Here is a 19995-nt window from a genome sequence, read left to right on the forward strand (position 1 = left end):
CTTCGTCCATGACACGTTCGCCATCTCCAAAAGTCATGTGATGACGATCAACCGCTTTCATGTCTCCGGACGGCTGCCAGGTGTGCAGGACTGTAAGAACAGACTTCTTGATGGTCTTTAAAAATATGTCAAAATGACATCTTTCTCTCGACCTTCAACGTAATAATATGAATTCCATTTGACTGCTGCTGAGAGATGTGCTAATAAGGGACCGTCTGTCTATATGACATATTCTTTGGTAGTACGTCGACCTTGTTACCATGACAACCAGGGCTTGACTCCCCTTTGTGACTTTTAAGTGTAATTGGATCCTCCTCTCTGCGGCGCAGATGTTCAACCCCTGGCTAATTTAACCAACCGGAACGAGTTTTCAGATTAAAAGTATATATTCTTACTTGTTCACATTTGATTCCAAACCATCTGCATACGAGCAATTAAAAAAAAAAAAAACAATCCGAGACAAGCAGCCATTTCCCATCAACTTGAATTTGTGTCTCGTTTTAAGTGACGTTTGCTACACTTGTCAAAACGTCAACCCTTCTCCGCACGGAAATGAAAGGGGAGCGACACAAAGCGATGTTAGCCGAGGATAATCCCGCATAATCGCCGCCCTGTCGTTGCGGTCTTAGCTTTGTGCTCACAGGTGCTTTAGCTTCTCCTCCCAGGATGAAGTTTTTAACGACACGCCTCATCCACCTCGTTTCCTCTTTTAAGACTTCTCGACAAAAAAAAGATCCTCGCACGTGTTGGCCTTTTTTCCACAAGTGCCAAGTGATGATTTTGTACATTCACGCCAGCTGTGTTTGCACGTCGGTGGTTTGAGGGAGAGGTTCATCTAGGGAGCAGTCTGTCATTACGCCCTAATCCAGGCACGGTCGAGGATCCAGCCAATTTAATCGAGTCCAAATTCTCGTGTTTGCCTTCAGCGAAGAAAATACGCCCTAATCAAAAGTCCCGCAGATCCTTTTCAGTCCCATCTGATGTTGTTGTCCATCTCCACCCATGCTCGTGTGAATTTGTTATTCATTCACATGGCTGGTGTTTTTATTTAACGCAGCACTGGCTACGGGGAGTGCCTTTTGGATGAGCCCGTAGGCAGGACGTATGATCTGCCCAATCTCCTCCCTGGTCAAATCTACAACGCCAACAAACAGTGTGAACTCATGTTTGGACCCGGCTCACAAATTTGCCCTTACATGGTAAGTGGGCTTGTGTTGTAGAACAAGTTGGCTGGTGGAAATTTCTCAAATATGATTTTTCTGGAGGGGGGCTAATGTATTTCATTTTGTTTTAATTGGCTGGTATTTTTTACATTTTATTTTCTTGTAATTAAAGGGTAGATTACATTTAATGTATTTGTTATTAATAGTTTTAAATTACTAGCTGTATATTTCATTGTGTTTTAATTAAAATATAGTTTATAGTGTATTTTATTTGGATGGTATTATTTTGGTTCATTTTATTTATTTATTTATTTCCCGATAATTGGGGTTTGACATTATGTTATATTAAATTTTGATTGTATTTTAAATTGCTTTTTTTGAAATATCACCAGTGCACTCCCTCGTATTTGTGGCACCACTGCTAATTAAAACTCCGATTTTTAGATATGAGTTTTGCCTCAGAGAGCAACGAGGGGCGACTCCTAATCCCCAAGACATGAAAGGAAAATATTTTAAAAACACAGTATGACTACCGCCTCTGATTTTTAATTTTAAAAACTCCAATCGTGGCTGAAATGCTTCATGGGTTGTTTTGGAAACCTGGCAAATTATAGATGATTAATTCTCTTTTTTTTACCATTTCTCTCACGCAGAAACAATGTAAAAGGCTGTGGTGTACCAGTGCAGAGGGGGACCATAAAGGATGTCGCACACAACACATGCCGCTTGCTGACGGGACTGAATGCGGACATGGAATGGTGAGTGCAAAAAAAAATTGTCCTCTAATGTGACTTTAAATTGTCAAGTTAGACTTACCTGAATATAAATGTAGGTCATTTCACAAATCAGCATCCTTGATTAACGTAGGTTCATGGCCCCCACTGGCTAATTTAAACATATTTGTACACAAGTCATTAAACATTTATTTTCCGTTGTATGTCTTCATCCTGGAGGGGGAAAAAATCAATTTATTGTGTTTCTGCATGAAGGACTCCTCCATGTAAACCAGTCAGGTGACTAGCGCTTTTCTTTTCCCCTCCGTGTTGTCGGGAGGCCCCAACCCCCATTAGCCTTCATGTTCTCCTCGCCCCGGGGTGCTATGCTAATTAGGGCTGAGACGGTGGGTCAGTTGCTGAGGTTACGTGCAAAAATAAAAAAACAAAGAAGGGGAGGAGGGAAGGTTGCGGAAAATGAACGAACGGAAGAAAAAAACAAAGCAAGGGAAAGGTGAAGACGTGGCGGCGCCTTTGAAAGCTGGCCGGCTCATCACACTTGAGTCACCTTGTGGTGAACCCGTGACCCCCAAACCTTTAAGCGACGGCTGAGTGGGTCAGCGGTTAGGGCTGTAACGGAGCCCACCACAAAGGAGCTTGCTCGCTCCTGCGGGAGGAGAGCCAGGAGGAGGCGCGAGAGGGCGTTTAGTATTCACCACTTGAACGAAGCAAGTCTCCCGTTCTTAACCTCTTGACCCCTCGGCGTCTTTTTACAACTCACCTCCAAATCCTGTCGGCCTTCTTCGTTTTTGTCTCCAGTACGTCTCCCGCTTGAGTTTAACCGGTGATGGCTAACGTCTTAATCCAACTACAACAACTGCACTAAAGAGTAATGGCCCTGCGGTGTTTGAGTCTCACGCTTTGAAGAGACTTTTAATCAAGCCTCCTTGACCTAACTTGCGCCCAGCTCAGTCAAATGGATGATTAAACTTCATTGGAGTTGTCTAAACATTGATTAGGTTGGAACACAATCAAAACTGACTCTCAGGCAAGGTCAGTTATTTCAAAAGTGTGATTGGGAACAGTAATGCTTGCATTAGCACTTTTTAGTATCCTAAGGTTGTTTAAATTGAAGAAAAGTTTGGGATCATGAGGTCATATGCAGGCCACATGAAATGATGATGCGGGCCATATCTGGCCCATGGGCCTTAGGTTTGACACCTATGATGTCGATCACTGCTGGATTCATAAGTCGTGATTCTTTCCAATGTGTGACGTCTGCACGCTGACAATTGGCAGCTGTGTGCTTCTCCTCCCATTCTTTCTTCATCTTCAGAGAATTTCCACGCGTGGCACGCGTGAGCTAATTATTATTTGGCCGTCAAAGGTCACCTCATGTTTTTTGGCCACCATTCAAGAATTCCTACGCCTATTCTGACAACGTATCACGTGTGACTAAAAATGGAGCAATAGAGAGATGACAGTTTGAAAGGTCGACTGTCGATGATGTTATTAAAAGAGAGTCTTTTGGGCACATCTGCATGCCTGAAAACTGCCTGGAAAAATAATTATTCTGGGTAAAATTTATTTCAGGACTCAAATTTGAAACCTTAAAACTCACTCAAAAATATTATATGATTTATGATATAACATAATATATAATATAATATAATATAATGGAACGAAACGTCCAAAATGTGTAATTGTATGCACATTATGCATTCTGAGAAGTGTTTCTTTTCAGGTCACGGAACAAACCATGTCAGGTAATTGGGGGACGTTTCCTCCATCGATGGAGAGTCTGTCTACAGATTAGTTGAAATGGGGCACTGTGTCCCCCCCCATCCCCCCTCTCATCAAGCCCCCCCTCACAGGGTGCTGGAGTGACTAATACGGTCACATGACCTCTTGGCGGCGTGTCTGTCATCTGGCTCGGTGAGCCGTGAATTAATGAGGGCATCCCATCACTTGTTGCCTATAAATACCGCCGCCACCCCCCATCTTCTCTTCTTCTGCACCCCCCCACTTTTAAAAGGATCCAGTCTGTTTTGATGTTTTTTTTTTGCGTGTACGTGCCTGTGGTGGCCCTCTTTACGTAAGTGTGTGTGTGTGTGGGGGGGGGAGTTTAAGGGCCAGCAAGCATGCTCAATAGTGGCCTGTCAAGCCAAAGCCGGGGTCCGCTCAGCCCCTGCATCCACATGCCGACCCTTTTGAAGGTCCCGCTTGTCACCACGTAGCCACGCAGTGGGTGGCAGAAGAAGACGCTGGCACTTGATAAACGACTCATCCAAAAAGCCCTTGAATGGAACCAAGCGTTTCTATTTATCTGTCGGGATCCTCTTGATGGCTGCTCAATTGAGTGTTCAATAAAACGGCGAGTCGTTATATGTTTCCAGAGCATTCCGTCAGAGGGCAGAATGACAACCTGCTTTTGTTTGAGCCAATTAGAGTGAGACAGCCAGGTCTTGACCAGCAAAGCTGGGACAGAATGGAGTCTGTTGGCCGAAGAAGCGGCGAGCGTTTGGCCCGAGCCAAACTCTCGGCAGCCTGACACACTTGTGGTGGACGGCGTGCATGTGTGAACTCAAATTTGGAGTTGATGCACTGTCATCACTTTATCAGGGACTCTCATATCTGAATTGGATCGGATTCAAGCGGGCGTGGAAATGCGATCGAACTTTTTGGACTCGAATCAAAACGAATCTTAGAGTCATGCGAGTTGTATTGTTGAGAGTTATTGAGGGTTGCATTGTGGACAAGACAAGGCGTTTTTTTGGTTGCCGTTGACGTGCCAGTCGCAAATCCTCTTGTGCTCCGGTTCTCAACCCCCCGAATGCCACGAGTCGGCCCCGACATGAAAGGTGATTCCGTGTCGCGATGGGCCAAATGAAAGAGTGACGGCCTTGTTGAATGGGCCGGCTGCCTTGTCATTCCTCAAATGAGCTGCTCTGTGCAACCGTTTCCTGTCAATTACAGGCCGCGAGCATCCAAAGCAGCCAGCCGAGGAGCCGCGAGCAGATGCTGCCGTCCTTAGACGTCGTTCACGCTATCTTTGTGTTAGCTTCCACTCTTATGGCCGCATGGTTTGACTCCATGTTGCATATTTACACGTTACATAAATATCAAGCATCCTCGTATCATCAAATATTTTACTCAATGTAAGATTTGGTATCGACATCCTCGGCGAGTACCCAATTATCTAAAAAAATAAAGCCTCTGGGCGTGCTTGAAGGGCCCAGAAATGTGGCGGACGTGCGCACGTGTCATCAGCCAGTCAACATGCGTCTTTTTCAAATCCCTAATTTCAAACATACGCTCGTCGCAGCTGGACGGGCTCCTCTCGCAAAGACCTTCAAATGTCATAGCGCGTTTCCAAGTTTTGACAACCTTTCTAGGAAAAGTCAAGTCAATACAAGCCTTTCACGTCAGCACGCTCGACTAATAGCTGATTGGAATTAAGCGTGCCCACGTCCTCCGCCATGAGAAGCCGCCGGGGGTCCACTCAATCACTTTCATTGAGCATAGTTTATATGAATCATTGGTGCGGCTTTAGAAATGATAGCATCAATAAATGCGATTTTAAAAGCCACAAATTTTTGAAAACGAATGACGGAGCAACTCATGCAGACAATTTAATCGTGTATATATTCTTTATCCTCAACAGCAACTAAGTCACTTGCATTCTAAAACTCTTGATTTGTGTCTGCAGGATTATGCTGCCCCCGGTGGCCATGCTCAGATATTTTCCATTTTTTTCCCACAATTTTCCACTTACATTATATTTAAATATAGCATATGTGCGATATTATAGAGTGCAAATTTCCTTATCAGAAAATACATTGATAATTTTGAGTGTGTTGCTTAGGAGTGGTTGAAACGGATTAATAGCATTTCCATTCATTTCAATGGGTAAATCATTATTTGAGTTGTGACCATGAACACAGACCTAATTCAACTTGTATCTCAAAGCACCACCAAAGCATGTGTAAGCGTCTTCTCGTGGGACACATACATCACCCGACAAGCTGGCAGAGCAATCTGCGGCCCGGCGTTCAGTTTACGCTGGCCTCTGGGTCTCACTTCTGACACCAAATACCTTTGGCATTCACGCATCGTCTCACACAGATGTTTTTGCCTTCTTCCCAACTTCCCGTCCATCCTCTTCTTCTCAGGCGCATCCCCTTTTGAAGGCAAACGCAGCGCTTGTAAACACAGTGGAGGGAGTGGAATGCCTCAGAGGCTTACACAGGCTTTGCAACTCTCTGACGGACGGGCACCCCCTCTCATGTTTGACACTTCTTTGGGGGCTGCCTGTGCCGCGGTGGCCCTTACATAGAGGGGAAAAAAAGGGAGGTAAGGAAGGGAAAGTGGTGAGGAGGAAAGTCTTTGGAGGGAGAAAAAAGGGGATTCATTTAACGTATTCCAAACGTGGCGTTACTTCGGGGTTACTATGGGGTGGTTTCCCATGACGCTGAATTTTAAAAGTGCTCGAATGTACGAGAATGAGCAAAATTGAAATGTCGTCATGTTTTGGCGGGCAAATGAGGCAGATGTTTTATTCCGAATCGTAAATCGTGCTTTTGTTCATTTATGCCAGCCACTGTTACATTCTGTACAGTTTTAGCAATACAGGAAAATAAAAAAAACAATAATACATTTTGAATGCATGAAAATTGAATAGAAATCTTACATAAATATTCATGCATATACATGTTTATTCATATTTCAAAACCCATTTTTTAAATTTTTTTTATTTTTATTTTTAACTAACTTAAGAATATAAAGCACACTTTTCACTGTTTAATTTCAAATAATTGAAAACTGTAAAATACGTATTATTTTTTTTGTCGTACGTACAACGTACACGTAATTTACCGCAGCTGTGGGAAACCTTTGAAGCCGTCGTGATCTTGAATTTGACATCGGCAACCAAAATGCACAAAACACCTGTTTGCCTTATCGAGCTGTGGAAGCCATTTCACCCCTCGCTGGATCTCATTTCTACTTTAACAGATCCGGGAAAAAAGACCAGGATGTCACAGTCGGGATTAAGGAAATGATTGCGGCTTGTTTCGTCGATAACCCCGCGGCGGTTCACACCTGTGCGTCATTGTCCATGTCTTCACACTGCATCATTAAGTGCGCAAAGTTTGGAAAACACAAAAGCAACTTAAGCCTTGCAGAGAGAAGCTACTTTGTGTCTGGTGTGCAGGTGTTTATCTCCCGTGATAACGTTGGATTTATCTCGTAGATTGGCCATTACCCCGGAGATTACTCGTATCCTCCCGAGTTTAATCACAGAAGCAAAGCCAATGATGTATGACGGGAAGTCGGCCAATGGGAACGATATTAGCTACAGTAGATTTGTCATCTGGAAGGAGTAACGGCTTGAAACTCGGCTTTCTGGTCTTATCACGAGCTAGCGCTTGGGTTTCCTTATCAAGGTGCCGCCGGACGACGGGCTCAGTTGCCGTCATGTCCCGCATTTTTCCAGTGAACAGAACCCGTCTGATATGCTACTTAGGAAGAGAATAGGTTTCGGTTACGCACAAAAGGAGAGCTGTTATCACTTCTTGTGATTCAGCTACTAAGTACCTCGCTTGTTGGGAATAGAGCTCCAAAATTACGGGAATTTTCCAAGATTGAGTTGTGGGAATTAAGATAGATAAAACCAAACTGAATCGGAATCGGCTGGAATCGTGCCGATTACCGCCACCGACAGAAATATCCGTAAAGTACGATTTTTAACGGGTAGGCATGGAAAGAAGGTCTTGCAGCAAGTCAGGATCGTAAACAACTGTAATGACGAACAGATCGACGCTTTGGATTTGAAGTCACACGATTTTAGGCACCTCCCACCCAAACACAATTTGGATATTTTGCGGTATGGACAAAGAGTCTGTCGCATTAGGTAGCAGAGAATGTTTGTAGCGACCGTGAGAAAAGATAATGCCGGTCATGGAGCGAATGAAGAACGGCATGTAAATAAATCTACTGACATTCAACTCCAGCCATGCTACGGGTCTGTGTCAAATTATTATTTTTACTATCAAAAGCCGGTCCGCAGTCTTGAGTTGTTTTGTAGTTTGAGTTGTCAGAAAAGCAAAAGATGTTAGCATCAAAGTCATGTTTTCTCTGCTTCTTGTTTGGGGACATTTTCTTCCACTCTGGAAACGATTGTCAGCAAGATTTTCATACCTTCACACGTGATAGTAAAATTCCCGTATAATTCTTGTAAATTCCCCTTAAGGGTGACATGGCACTGTATTTGAACATCTGGTGGAATTGGATCCACCCCCTCCCCCAAGGATAAGCACGGAATTAGGGTTTCTTTTCATATACAGCTTGATGTAAACAGAGGATTTGAAAGTCAAAGCGGATCACCTTTCCCAGGTGTGCTCATCCTAAATCTTAACGGGATGTGTTGTGATTATCGTCTTGCAGTATTGCAGACACGGGATGTGTATCAACAAGGAGCTGCACCTGCAGCCGGTCCACGGGGAGTGGGGTGCTTGGGGACCCTACAGCTCTTGCTCCAGGTCCTGCGGAGGAGGGACACGGAGCACCACCAGAGACTGCAACAAGCCAGAGTAAGACTCGGAACTTCGAAGCCTATGAAACTGAAACTCTGCTCGAGAGCGACCAGGCGAGCTCTGATATCTCCCATCCCGGGGTATTTTTTATTCCAGGCCTAGAAATGGCGGTAAGTTCTGCGTTGGACGACGGATGAAGTTCCGCTCGTGCAACACTGAACCGTGTCCGCGAGGACGCAAAGACTTCCGCGAAGACCAGTGCTCTCATTTCGACGGCAAGCACTTCAACATCAACGGTCTACCCCCAACCGTCCGCTGGGTGCCCAAATACAGCGGCAGTAAGTCAACTTGCTCTTTTTGAAGAACTTTAGGACCTTTTGAAATCCTGATTTTTTCTGTTTAGTCCAATTAAACGATCGCTGCAAGCTCTTCTGCCGGGTTGCCGGGACGACGGCGTATTACCAACTGAAGGACCGCGTCATCGACGGCACGCCTTGCGGCACGGACACTTACGATATCTGCGTCCAAGGGCTCTGCAGGGTTTGTCGCTTGACCATTTCAATTTACACTATGATTCCACAGTTTGTACACAATCCAAACTTTCGGTCCCCAGCAAGCGGGATGCGATCACGTCCTGAACTCGAAGGCCAGGAATGACAAGTGCGGTGTGTGTGGCGGGGACAACTCCTCGTGTAAAACACAGGCAGGGACCTTCAACGATGCTCAGTATGGTGAGTCGTGTACCTTTGCCGCTCCGACTGTCTATCCGAGGGAAGAGCTAGCATAGCTCGTTAGCTAGCTAACAAATTGGGTCACTTGAACCCCATCATGTGCTACACCCAGTTCTACAGGATTCGTCCTTGGCTTCTACCCTTTCCTCATATCTCCTTTGGCAAACAAACACACACGTGGCAATGAAAGACTTCTTGGCTGAGCTTACGGTCATATCGTGCCTTCTGTTATTTAAACGCACGCAGATTGTTCCAAAAAGAATAGTCGGGCCTCCGTCCAATTTGGGGACCGATGTTTGTCTAAAACTGTCCTATGTTCAGATGACAGCCGTGACCTCATCATTTTTAAACAAACTTTTGTGATGCGGCGTTTCAACCGAGGCCAAATTCTGATTGCTTGATTCTAAGACTCATCAAGTTGCTGCTCAGATTTTTTTTTCTTCTTTTGGTTGTTTAGTGGGGGGGCGGCAGTTTTGTACCACTACACCTCTGAAGTCAGTTGGGATGAGCTCCAGAACAAATGCGAATATGTACGTAGGTGCTATTTGTTTTTCTAAAGGTGAAACCGGCGTGACTTGTGTAGATGATAGGTGGATGATATGCAAACCAAGTGCTGCCCCCTTGTGGCTGGTGGTGTGGAAGTCACACCAACACCCTTTACCGCCGCCCTGCTCTCGTTTTGGTATAGCAGGAACGATAATGACCTCGAGTCTAGGTCACCGTTGAGAGGTTCTGGGTTTGAATCCCATTTGGGCCCTTCTGTGTCTGTTGCAAATGGATGGACGGATATTGTATAATTCTGTTCACATCAAAATTTTTTCCTGTTGTGGAAAAAACAAATACTGTTTTAGCCCACCAAAATGCAAGTTGTGTTATTTACAGTGTTGGGGTGAGAGGCGGGGTTTACTTTGGACTGGTTGCCAACCAAACATGGACAAACAACAAGTCATTGTCTTACCTATGGTTTTCATTAAACTTAACGTGCATGTTCTTGGAATGTCGGAGGAAACCGGAGTCCACTCCAAATGCCGAGATTTCAACTCGGAATCATATGATGCAGACATGCTAACCATTTTGCCCATGTTTATATATATATATATATATTTATATTTATTTTTATGAGTTTATTATGTTCAATGATGTTCAGAAATTATTGTGATTTTTTTTTAATGTTACTCCCACCCCATTGAACATATATTAGTTTTTTAATTCACAGTTTATCTCCACCATCAAATGTTTTCTGTCAAATGTGTTCTTTGTGGGTTATTCTTTCTGTCATGCCCACTTGTTCTCCGTGTTAGTTTATGACACGACAACACGCTCGGTGTGGTAATTACAGGCCAAATCGTAGCTTCAGGGAATAATTACATGTCATTTCACCGTTGGGCCTCTGAGATTTCAACGGGCCTTCCCGCAGGTTATTTGAAACGAGACCTGATTTCGAGGGTGTTTTTCCAAGTGCGTGAGTCCCCGGTGGTTGGAAGCGGACATCCCTTTTGGAGCATGGTGAAACTATTAAAAAAGTTCAAACTGCATCTGATCTCTTCGTGCTTTCTTTCTGTTTTTCCTCTTCAGGCTATAACATAGTGGTCCGCATCCCAGCCGGTGCTACCAACATTGATATTAAGCAGGTCAGCTACTCCGGAAAGCCAGAAGACGACAACTACCTCGGTGAGTCGGAGCGAAGATGCGTGTTTTTTTTAAAGTAATATCAAGTTTTCCTTGGAGCACTGATCCAAAATTGAAACTGGCGGCTCACTTTACAATTTATTAGGAACAGAGTTGGATAACATGCAAAAAAACATCGTGGAACGTCACATTAGCAATAAATCCTCTTTTATGGGGATGATAAAGTCCAGTTGTCTGGAAAGGAGGGAAATTAGGGCCATAGGGAAAAGGCATACATTTATTACAAATTTGTGGTTGCAAAAGTTGTAAAGGCTTTAAGAGTAGCTTGTATCTCAAAACATTTGTATCTCAAATCGGCTTTCCCCATTGTAATGAATTGAATTGTGATTAATCTGTCCCAGCCTTCCAAAACACTCAAAATTGCTCAGTTGGCAGGTAACTATTCGAATGGCGCCACCAATTGATATTGGCCGGAAGTTGTGACGTTTTGCTGCCGCCATCTGGTGGTACGCTAATATTCGATGCCTTGCAGTAAGTTAGGTCAATGCCATTATACCCCGGGCTCCCTTCACAAATGCCCTGTTGTGGTGACCCATGCGACCGACGAGGAAAGCTGTCAGCGAAGGAGACGTAAAGTATTGCCGAAAAGCCACTCAATAACTGCCTCTTGCGTTAAATGTACACGGATGGGGGTCAGCTGGTCAAGGCAGCGAGGGCCGCCGCTTGGGAAAGTAAATGGAGTGTCAGACGCCCTGGAGAAAGATAAATGAGGCGGCGCTAGGTGCTAATTAGACGCATGTGGGCGAAAGCGGATAGCTCGGCACGAAGGCGGGCAAGAAAATGAAGACGTTTTAGTTCAAGTGAGGTTCAAGACTTTCTCCAGTCACTCCGTCAGGGAACACATGTGGCTTGAAAAAAACATATGGTGGCTCTTTACGACGCTGTGTCATGTTTGTCCCTCTGGTCCTTGTATATATATAAAAATCTATTTAAAAAACATATATACCATATATATATAAAAATATACATAAAAAATATATTTAAAAAATATATATATAAATATATTTGGAAAAAAATATTTTTTTTATGTATATTTTTTATTTAACTGCTGTGTGCTCATGTTTTGCACATTTGACTCTTTGCGGCGCATCTTCCAAAACCCGCAATCATTTTTTGGTTGAAGATGACTCGCTTACATGCGAACTCAAATGTAAACAAAGTGGAGGGAGTTCATAACAATCCATGACTGCCAGTGTCTCTACGTGCTGCAAGTGTGGTTTTCCAGAACAATGAGCTGGCGACGGGATGACTGTTTACAACGGCGTGTCCGCCATTCCCATGTTTTCAATGGATCGTTGTTGTCGTTGCTTCCAGCATTATCCGACAGCCAGTCCAACTTCCTGCTGAATGGGAACTTTGTGGTGGCCATGTTCAAGAGGGAGATCACCTTCAAAGGCACGGTCATCGAATACAGCGGCTCGGACACTAAAGTGGAGCGCATCAACTGCACGGAGCGTATCGAAGAGGAGCTCGTTCTGCAGGTTCATTTCTTAATCACTGCACGGGAGGTCCTCGGTTTACAATCGAGTTTGGTTCCCAGGCGTGGGGCTTAGTCACACATTACAATAATGCAATGTGCTATTTTTTTGTCCCATCCGCAAACTCGATTTTTTTCCAGAGCACTTTTTTGGGTGTAATTCTACTCTTGATCACTAGATGGCGAAACAGTTTGTAAATTTGACTAAAAATTAAAAACAAAGTATTTCGGCACAAAAGTCCTACTTTTTATTCCAACAGAAATCAACAACTGCAGATTCATTTAATAGTGTACATCTTTGGAAATATTTTTTTAATATATAGTGGTAATTTTTCCTTTCGTGCTACCTTTACAGCTTTGCCGAAAATGCTAATTTCACATTGTCCATTCAAATAGTTTTTCTTTACAGCAACAAAAAAAAAAAAATCCCTGGATTTGTGTGATATGTACTAACAATTCAGTCACTATTAGAGTCACTCTCTGGTTTTGTGCCTATAAAAGTTAGGATACTTTATTGGTATTGGAATCATAATCGTCAGATCCACACAATAGAACTAAACTTGTTGGAAGATGGCTCGATTTATTGTTTCCCTTTTGTTTATCAGAACTTTGTAGCTGATGTCTGTTTTAAAGGTTGAATTTCTGCACAGACAAAATAAAAAAAGCTTTTTGTGACCTTGCCTCTCTCCCTGCCATCATCGCAGGTCCTGTGTGTGGGAAACCTTTACAACCCAGACGTCCGCTACTCTTTCAGCATACCCATCGAGGAGCACAGCGAGCAGTTTGTGTGGGATCCCTCGGGTCCCTGGCTGGAGTGCAACCGCATCTGTCAGGGTACGACCTCAACTGGATGTCGTCACCTTTTTCAACCTCGTTGTTTTGACCTTCAGCCAAATACCCGCAAGAGGGTCGAATATGAAATGTGACATAGTTCATGATGGAAAAAAAAAAGAGACCCTCTCCCAAGGAGGTTAAGTGTTTGTTACCCCTGCCAAGCACTGAAACTCGAGCGCTCATAATTTTCTCTTGGTTCGCAGTGTGATGCCAAAAGAACATAACTGATTTCTATAAAATTTCATGAAGGGGTCGCACGAGTTCCCAGAAAGAATCGTAATCATGTAATCCTGCATTTACTACCTCGTTCAAATTTGGAATGCCAAGAAATCCCCACTTTTTGTTATTAGTTTCATGTTGGCACAGGTATTTATGCTTATTGTGGTTTTCCACCACTATTTCTCGTGCAAAAATCCCAACTCATTCAGTGCCATTGATAGTTATAGACGTCAAAGATATTAACTGGGTTGGCAGTTAATAGAAAACTTCAAATATATTTATAAAGGTGCACCCAAATTGTGACTGCCGCTGAAATGGAAGCAGAAGTGACTTCAATTTACCATAAAGTTTCTTATTACAGAGAAAATTAGTACCCAGATTGAAGTGTCAGTACAAATTAACGTCACTTAAAAATACCTCTGGAATCGTTTAAAAGGAAAACGCTCCCTCTCTTGAACCCCCTCCTGTTGACCTTAGTCCGACCCAAGCGTCTCACGTCGCTCGACACCTTTGCCCACCACCAAGTTTCCTTTAAAGGCCGGGTTTTGTGGGTCAAAGTTCTCCGTGGGATCGAGTTGACATTTTAGGTGACTGATTTGCCAATCTGTGTTTTGGCGCAGGTGAGCGGCGGCGGAAGGCAGCCTGTGTGCGCAAGAGCGATCACTTGGAAGTATCGGAGCAGAGATGTGAACACTTGCCACGTCCCGCCGCTGTCACCGAGCCCTGCAACGACGACTGTGAAGTCAGGTGAGATACACACACGGACACTCACAGGAAAATGTACAGCCGGCATCTTGTAGCATTCTATCGCCAGGAATTCTTTTTGACTTGAAGAGTTTCTGTTAGACAGAGGTAGTGCTTTGACGCCATCGTGTGGAATTATATCGAAGTCCTGTTTAACAGGTGGCATGTTGCCGGGAAGAGCGACTGCTCGGCCAAGTGCGGTGCGGGCTACCGCAGCCTGGACGTGCAGTGTATGAAGTACAACCTGATGAAGAGACAGAGCGAACGAGCGGAGGCCAGCTCCTGCGCCGATATCGTCAAACCTCCGACTCGAGAGAGCTGCCACGGCGATTGTCTTCTCAAGAGCTGGCAGTACAGTGCTTGGTCTCAGGTATGGAAAGACAGGCTCTTAAAGTAAGGAAAACTGTTTTTTTTAGAAGATGAATCGATTAATCGACAACAAATCAATTATCAAGGGAATTGATAATCGATTAATCGGGTTTTTTTCCCAAATGCTTGGAATTTCAGCCTCTAAACAGTAAATAGTCTCGTTATAATAGCAGAACGCCCTGACCGAAAGAGTCAATTTAAATTTTTGTAAATTATAATTTTAATAAATTAATTCAATTTAATACATTTTAATGTCACGTTCGTTTAAAACAGTGCTCCAAGACGTGCGGACGAGGCAGCCGCAGCCGAGAGTCGTACTGCATGAACAATCTGGGTCGGCGGCTGGTGGACAGGGAGTGCGGCGAATACCAGAGAGTTCTGACCGAATTCTGCAACGACCAGCCGTGTCCCAAGTGGACCGTCAGCGAGTGGACCGAGGTGGGGAAAGTCTCATTCTTGACAAATGACTTCATTTCGCTTCATGGAACAAAAACTGGAATTCGTGGAAGTCATTGACGGGGCTCTTGTGTTTCGAATTTTCGACGCGGGCCTCTAGTGCTTGGTGACGTGTGGTAAAGGAAGGCGACACAGGCAGGTTTCGTGCTCCGCGGCCACCGGAGAAGAAAAACTCAACGAGCACTTGTGCGACCCGTCCAGCAAGCCCCCATCGGTCGGGACCTGCGAGCTGCCCGAGTGCGCATCCTGGCAGGTCGGCGTGTGGGGAGCGGTGAGTAAGCACGTACGCACACACACACACGTCTGCGGCTTGTCTGAGGAAATGGCTTTCACGTGTGGCGTGCACTTCGGCGGCCAGATGCTTTCAAACGTTGTGGTCCACAACCACGGGTCCCACCTGATAAGATCTCACTTCTTGTCAAAGTGTAGACAAGCATATGCTTTTGGTTTCATCTTTTTTATGTAGTGCATAAAAAAAAACATGTGTTTCCAACCTTGATTAAACCAAAGCACCCGTTTTACACCACAACATTGCCATGCCACACCACAAATGTTCAAATTTATACAAATAATAAATATCTTGTAGCAAATTAACTGCAAATTTACTTTAGTTAACTTGTTTTTCCTCCCCCTGTCTCGATTATTTATAATTTATCAATACTTATCAGACAAATGGAGTATGAGGTCACAGAGGCAACCTGGGTAGACATGACAGTCGATACTTCACATTTGCGTGTGTGTGTGTTGTAACCTGATACAGCAAAGAGTTACGCGACGTGCCCCGACTCCAGCTGCCATTTCCTCCACGCCACTTTCACTTTCCCCTCATATCCTGTCAGACTAAACCTGATCCGTGTGTGTGTCCGTGTGTGTGTGTGATGGCATACATGTCGACTTTGTAATCCTCACAATGCCCCGTCTGATGTATCTATCTTGACGTAGCAAGATGATGTTTGAGATCAAATGGGTTTGACTGGGTTTCCCCACTTTTACGTGTGTGTGTGTGATTTTGTGTCTTCTAGTGTTCCGTTACTTGCGGCCATGGCTACCAGATGAGAGCAGTGAGGTGCTTGTCGGGGGGCTACGGCAACACGGTGGATGACAGAGAGTGTAACGCTGCAGCCAGGCCCAGCGACAGCCAGGTACACACAAAACATCACGCTGCAAAATAATTAGGCCACTAGGGGGCAGCAAACATGCTGTAAGAAAAATGCACTATTTTCCTATATAGACACAAGTAACATTTTTTTTTTTAATCTACAGTAAATCATTTTGATCTACTGTCTGTGTGAAGGAAATTTACTGTACAATAATTTAATGTGTGCTTGTTCTGAAGGACTGTGAAATGGCGGCGTGCCCACGGGCCACTCCGGTCCAAAGCACACCTCCACCAGATAACTCTGCTCAGCATCGGACCCAATGGCGATATGGCTCCTGGACAGCGGTAAGGATGCAAATATCAATCGTTGACATTACTTTACATTCTGAATAATGAATACAAAAACAACATGAGCGCAAATGAGAACCACATGTCATCTCAATGCCAAGATTGAACACCATCTGTCAGTCTGACTTGACCTTGTGGTCTTCGAGCACACCACACATATCGGTTGATATGTAAGGATTCGAAAGTTCCCGGGCCGTTTGATTGCATTAGCGCCCTCGCGAACGTTTACTGTGATGCGCTGTCATCGCACGCTGGCGGCTAGCAACAATCTGAAAGCTGTTTCTAATAATCTGCAGTTAATTCAGCAATAAGTTCAATGCAAGTCTTGGCTGATAAACGCTGGGTTGGGCTGTTTTGAAGAACACGGGGAACCCGACCAATAAACAAAGCCAAAATGCTAAGCGTGTTTTGTAAGATGTCTTTTATTGAAGCGATTCTAATAATCAAACGCAGCGGCGGGTGCGTGATACCGCATAATTTGTCTCGGGCAGAGCAAAATGTCCTCTTTCTCCTTACACCAAATGGAATGGTGGGAAATGACGGAAAGTTCAAAAAATCACTGTGCAATGTGTTGACGTTTTCCCTTTGGAATCTCACGACTGAAGTGCACTTTAGAAACATGCACGACCTCAACAATACGTACAGAATTATTCTTAAAAGTAAATGATCACAATTTATAACAATATTGTTTTTCTTTATGATCTACTGCTTCTTTACTGTACAACACACTTCCGCAGATTGTTAGCATGTTACTGTATAGGCTAGCATGCTAGCTGTTAGCGCTGAAAGAATTTTGTTGTCGTTTCTGTGAGAAATGTTGTAGACGTAAATAAAAATGTGTGGTCCCTCCAGTGCTCGGCCACCTGCGGCAAAGGGAAGCGGGCACGCTACGTCAGTTGCAGAGACTCCCAGGGCGGCGTGGCGGACGAGTCCTACTGCGTCCATTTGCCCCGACCGCCCGAAACCTCCACCTGCTTCAGCCCGTGTGGCCAGTGGCGTAGCGGGGAATGGTCGCCTGTGAGTGAGCTGAACATCAACTTGCTGTGTCCAATCACTACTTTTACTTTTTTTGTTTGCCTGCCACGGATATTTGCAATAATTGCTCACATTGTTCACATCAGGTCGTGATGATGTCAAAGAGGCAATTTTGTGTGTTTTGTTTCACTGGCAGGGATGAGTCTTTCGGAATCGTCTTTTAATCAGTTCATGCGGGGATGAAGTCAACTTTCGATATAAAAGGTTCAGCCTGTTGATGCGCGAGTCATGGTGGAAATCACAAACAGTAATCATTTGCCCAATCACATGGCTGTCATTGCTAGTGCGGTTGTTCTGTCAAAACCGCTTTCACCCTAAGCTTCTCATTTGACAACCAAATGGGGCTTTCCAAATAGTCGATCACAAAAAACTAAAAATTTAATTTAACGCCCATCCGGGTTTCTCTCTACTAAACATTTATCTGGATATTTTCAAATTATCCATTGGTGTGCATATGTGTGTGAATATATGTGGCCTGTGGTTGGCGACCTCACCCAAAGTCAAAAGGCTCCGCCTCCCTCAAGATCAGGAACAGGATCAGCGCTGACTATTGACTTATTGATAGATGCTCCAAAGGGACATTTGACAGATTGGGTCTGTTCCGTCTGCAGTGTTCGGCAACATGCGGCGCCGGGAGGTCCACCCGACAAGTACTGTGCTCCAACTACCACCAGCCCGTGGACCAGTCCTTCTGCGACCCGGACGAGATGCCTGCGACGGAGCAAGAGTGCACGGCGGCGCCCTGCTCCTCCATCTACCAGCGCCAACGCATCAACGACCAACCGTACGGATACCCCAAGGACCCGGGGCGCCATCCCGGCCACAATAGCTGGAACGTGCCGTCATCCGACAACCAGTGGAGGACCGGACCTTGGGGAGCAGTATGTACAGCAGAGTTGCATTTTCTTGCACTTCTGTCTAAATGTCGGCATCATTATTTCTTGTGGCATGGAGTTTTTTTCTTTTTCCCTCCCCACTTTTTTTCCAAGCCAGCACACCACTGCGAAATCTCACCTATCCCGGCGTTGAGTGAAAACACTTCTGTTCAAGCTCATTCGCCGCTGTCCTCCCGAACGTGCCGACTCCCCTGCCCTCTTGACGGCGGGGCGTATCGTTGTAATTGGATGCCGGGGGGGGCCGAGGTCAAGGCTGCGTCGCTCGGCGGTTAGCCCACAGAAAGAACAACTTTGGCTCGAGAAAATGTCTTTAACATGGGTGGTCAAAAATTTGGAATCGCAAAGCGATGTACATGTTTATGCATTGGAGCCGCAAAATGCTTGGAATCCTTCACTGCGGAGCTCATAAACACTCCTTGGCAGTAAAAATGAATATTAATCAAACCTCGGCATTGCAGAATGCATTTCAGTGAATCATTCCCTGGCCCTGACGATGCATTTTTATGTTCTCCTCAGTGTTCCAGCACCTGCGCAGGGGGCTTCCAGAGGCGAGTGGTGGTTTGCCAGGACGCCGAGGGCCGCAGCAACAGCTACTGCGACGAGAGGGTCAAGCCGGCCGAGTCCAAAAGCTGCAACTCGGGTCCTTGCCCGCTGTGGAACTACGGCGTCTGGGGAGAGGTGAGTTTATCTTCTTGTTTGCTTTTATTGCTCTTTCTTAATCGTGGTGAACCTTACTACACTTCCCGCATTGCGTTTTATTGTGTCTGTGTGGTGTCGCGGCCAATTGCTGAGTTTGCCAACTCGGATGAATTGCGCAACACGGAGGAGCAGTCAAGTAGGGCTGTCACTAATAGATGATTCATATTTTATCAATTAATCGAATAATCGTCGTACAATTTTATTTTCATCACAGTGTATTTAAAAAAAATCTCTGATTACTGTAACTGATTTTTATTTCCTCTGATTACTGTAACCAATTTTTTTTTATTATGTAGTGATAAAAAAACACAAGTAAATAACAGTTAAGCAATATCACATAATTCATGCCGATTGTTCTCCAAAGTAAAAGCAAATGTTTGCAGATGTCTTATTTGAATGAAACAGTCATGAAGTGTTTTGAGTAAGTAAGTCAAGGTGGCATTAAATCCCTAAAACGCATCTCGCTGCCCCCACCCACCACCCCCAGTGCACTCAAAGCTGCGGCGGCGGCGGCAGGCGAACTCGCCTGGTGGTGTGCCAGCGGCCCAGCGGCGAGCGCCTCAACGACTACAACTGCGACATCCTGGACAAACCGCTGGACATGGAGCAGTGCAACCTGCAGCCCTGCGTAGGCTCCGCCTCCTGGCAGCGCAGACCATGGAAGCCGGTACGATAGTCTTCCCTTATCAGCCTTTTTGGGCCGGTGACACGTCACCGCCAATAGGCCCGATGTGTATTTAGTCTAACGCCGCGGCGAGACTCAACTGAGCGCCCGCTTATCACGTGCGTGCTCGTTGCCATGCGTTGGGCCCGGCCCAGCCCGCCACGCCGGGGCCCTGCGGTGACATGGTGCTGATTAGAAAGTAGAAACAAAAGAGCTAAAACACACAAAGACACAATGGTGCTTCTCTTAAGCGTTCATTACAAACACATGGATCCCATTTTTTTTTTGGACGGTTTTGCCCAGTCAATGTTATATGAATGCTGTTG

General features: G+C 45.0%; 1 protein-coding gene across 5 annotated transcripts in view; it reads left to right on the forward strand.

Annotated features, from left to right (window-relative positions):
- The window catches only part of LOC148396836 (A disintegrin and metalloproteinase with thrombospondin motifs 20), a 66231-nt gene that overhangs the window by 31408 nt on the left and 14828 nt on the right, over positions 1-19995 (forward strand). For all 5 annotated transcript variants that reach the window (XM_088377627.1, XM_088377623.1, XM_088377624.1 and 2 more), the window contains 19 exons: positions 1058-1199; positions 1817-1921; positions 8321-8466; positions 8566-8747; positions 8813-8949; positions 9023-9140; positions 10716-10811; positions 12144-12310; positions 13011-13140; positions 13980-14106; positions 14263-14473; positions 14746-14910; positions 15029-15199; positions 15951-16070; positions 16265-16372; positions 17228-17392; positions 18022-18291; positions 18823-18984; positions 19493-19672. In XM_088377627.1, coding sequence (XP_088233753.1) covers positions 1058-1199; positions 1817-1921; positions 8321-8466; positions 8566-8747; positions 8813-8949; positions 9023-9140; positions 10716-10811; positions 12144-12310; positions 13011-13140; positions 13980-14106; positions 14263-14473; positions 14746-14910; positions 15029-15199; positions 15951-16070; positions 16265-16372; positions 17228-17392; positions 18022-18291; positions 18823-18984; positions 19493-19672 — 2902 coding nt within the window. The remainder of the gene's footprint in view (positions 1-1057; positions 1200-1816; positions 1922-8320; positions 8467-8565; positions 8748-8812; positions 8950-9022; positions 9141-10715; positions 10812-12143; positions 12311-13010; positions 13141-13979; positions 14107-14262; positions 14474-14745; positions 14911-15028; positions 15200-15950; positions 16071-16264; positions 16373-17227; positions 17393-18021; positions 18292-18822; positions 18985-19492; positions 19673-19995) is intronic.

Source organism: Syngnathus floridae, chromosome 6 (genome assembly GCF_059516105.1).
Source record: "Syngnathus floridae isolate MCC-2025c chromosome 6, RoL_Sflo_1.0, whole genome shotgun sequence".
NCBI classification, from domain to species: domain Eukaryota; kingdom Metazoa; phylum Chordata; class Actinopteri; order Syngnathiformes; family Syngnathidae; genus Syngnathus; species Syngnathus floridae.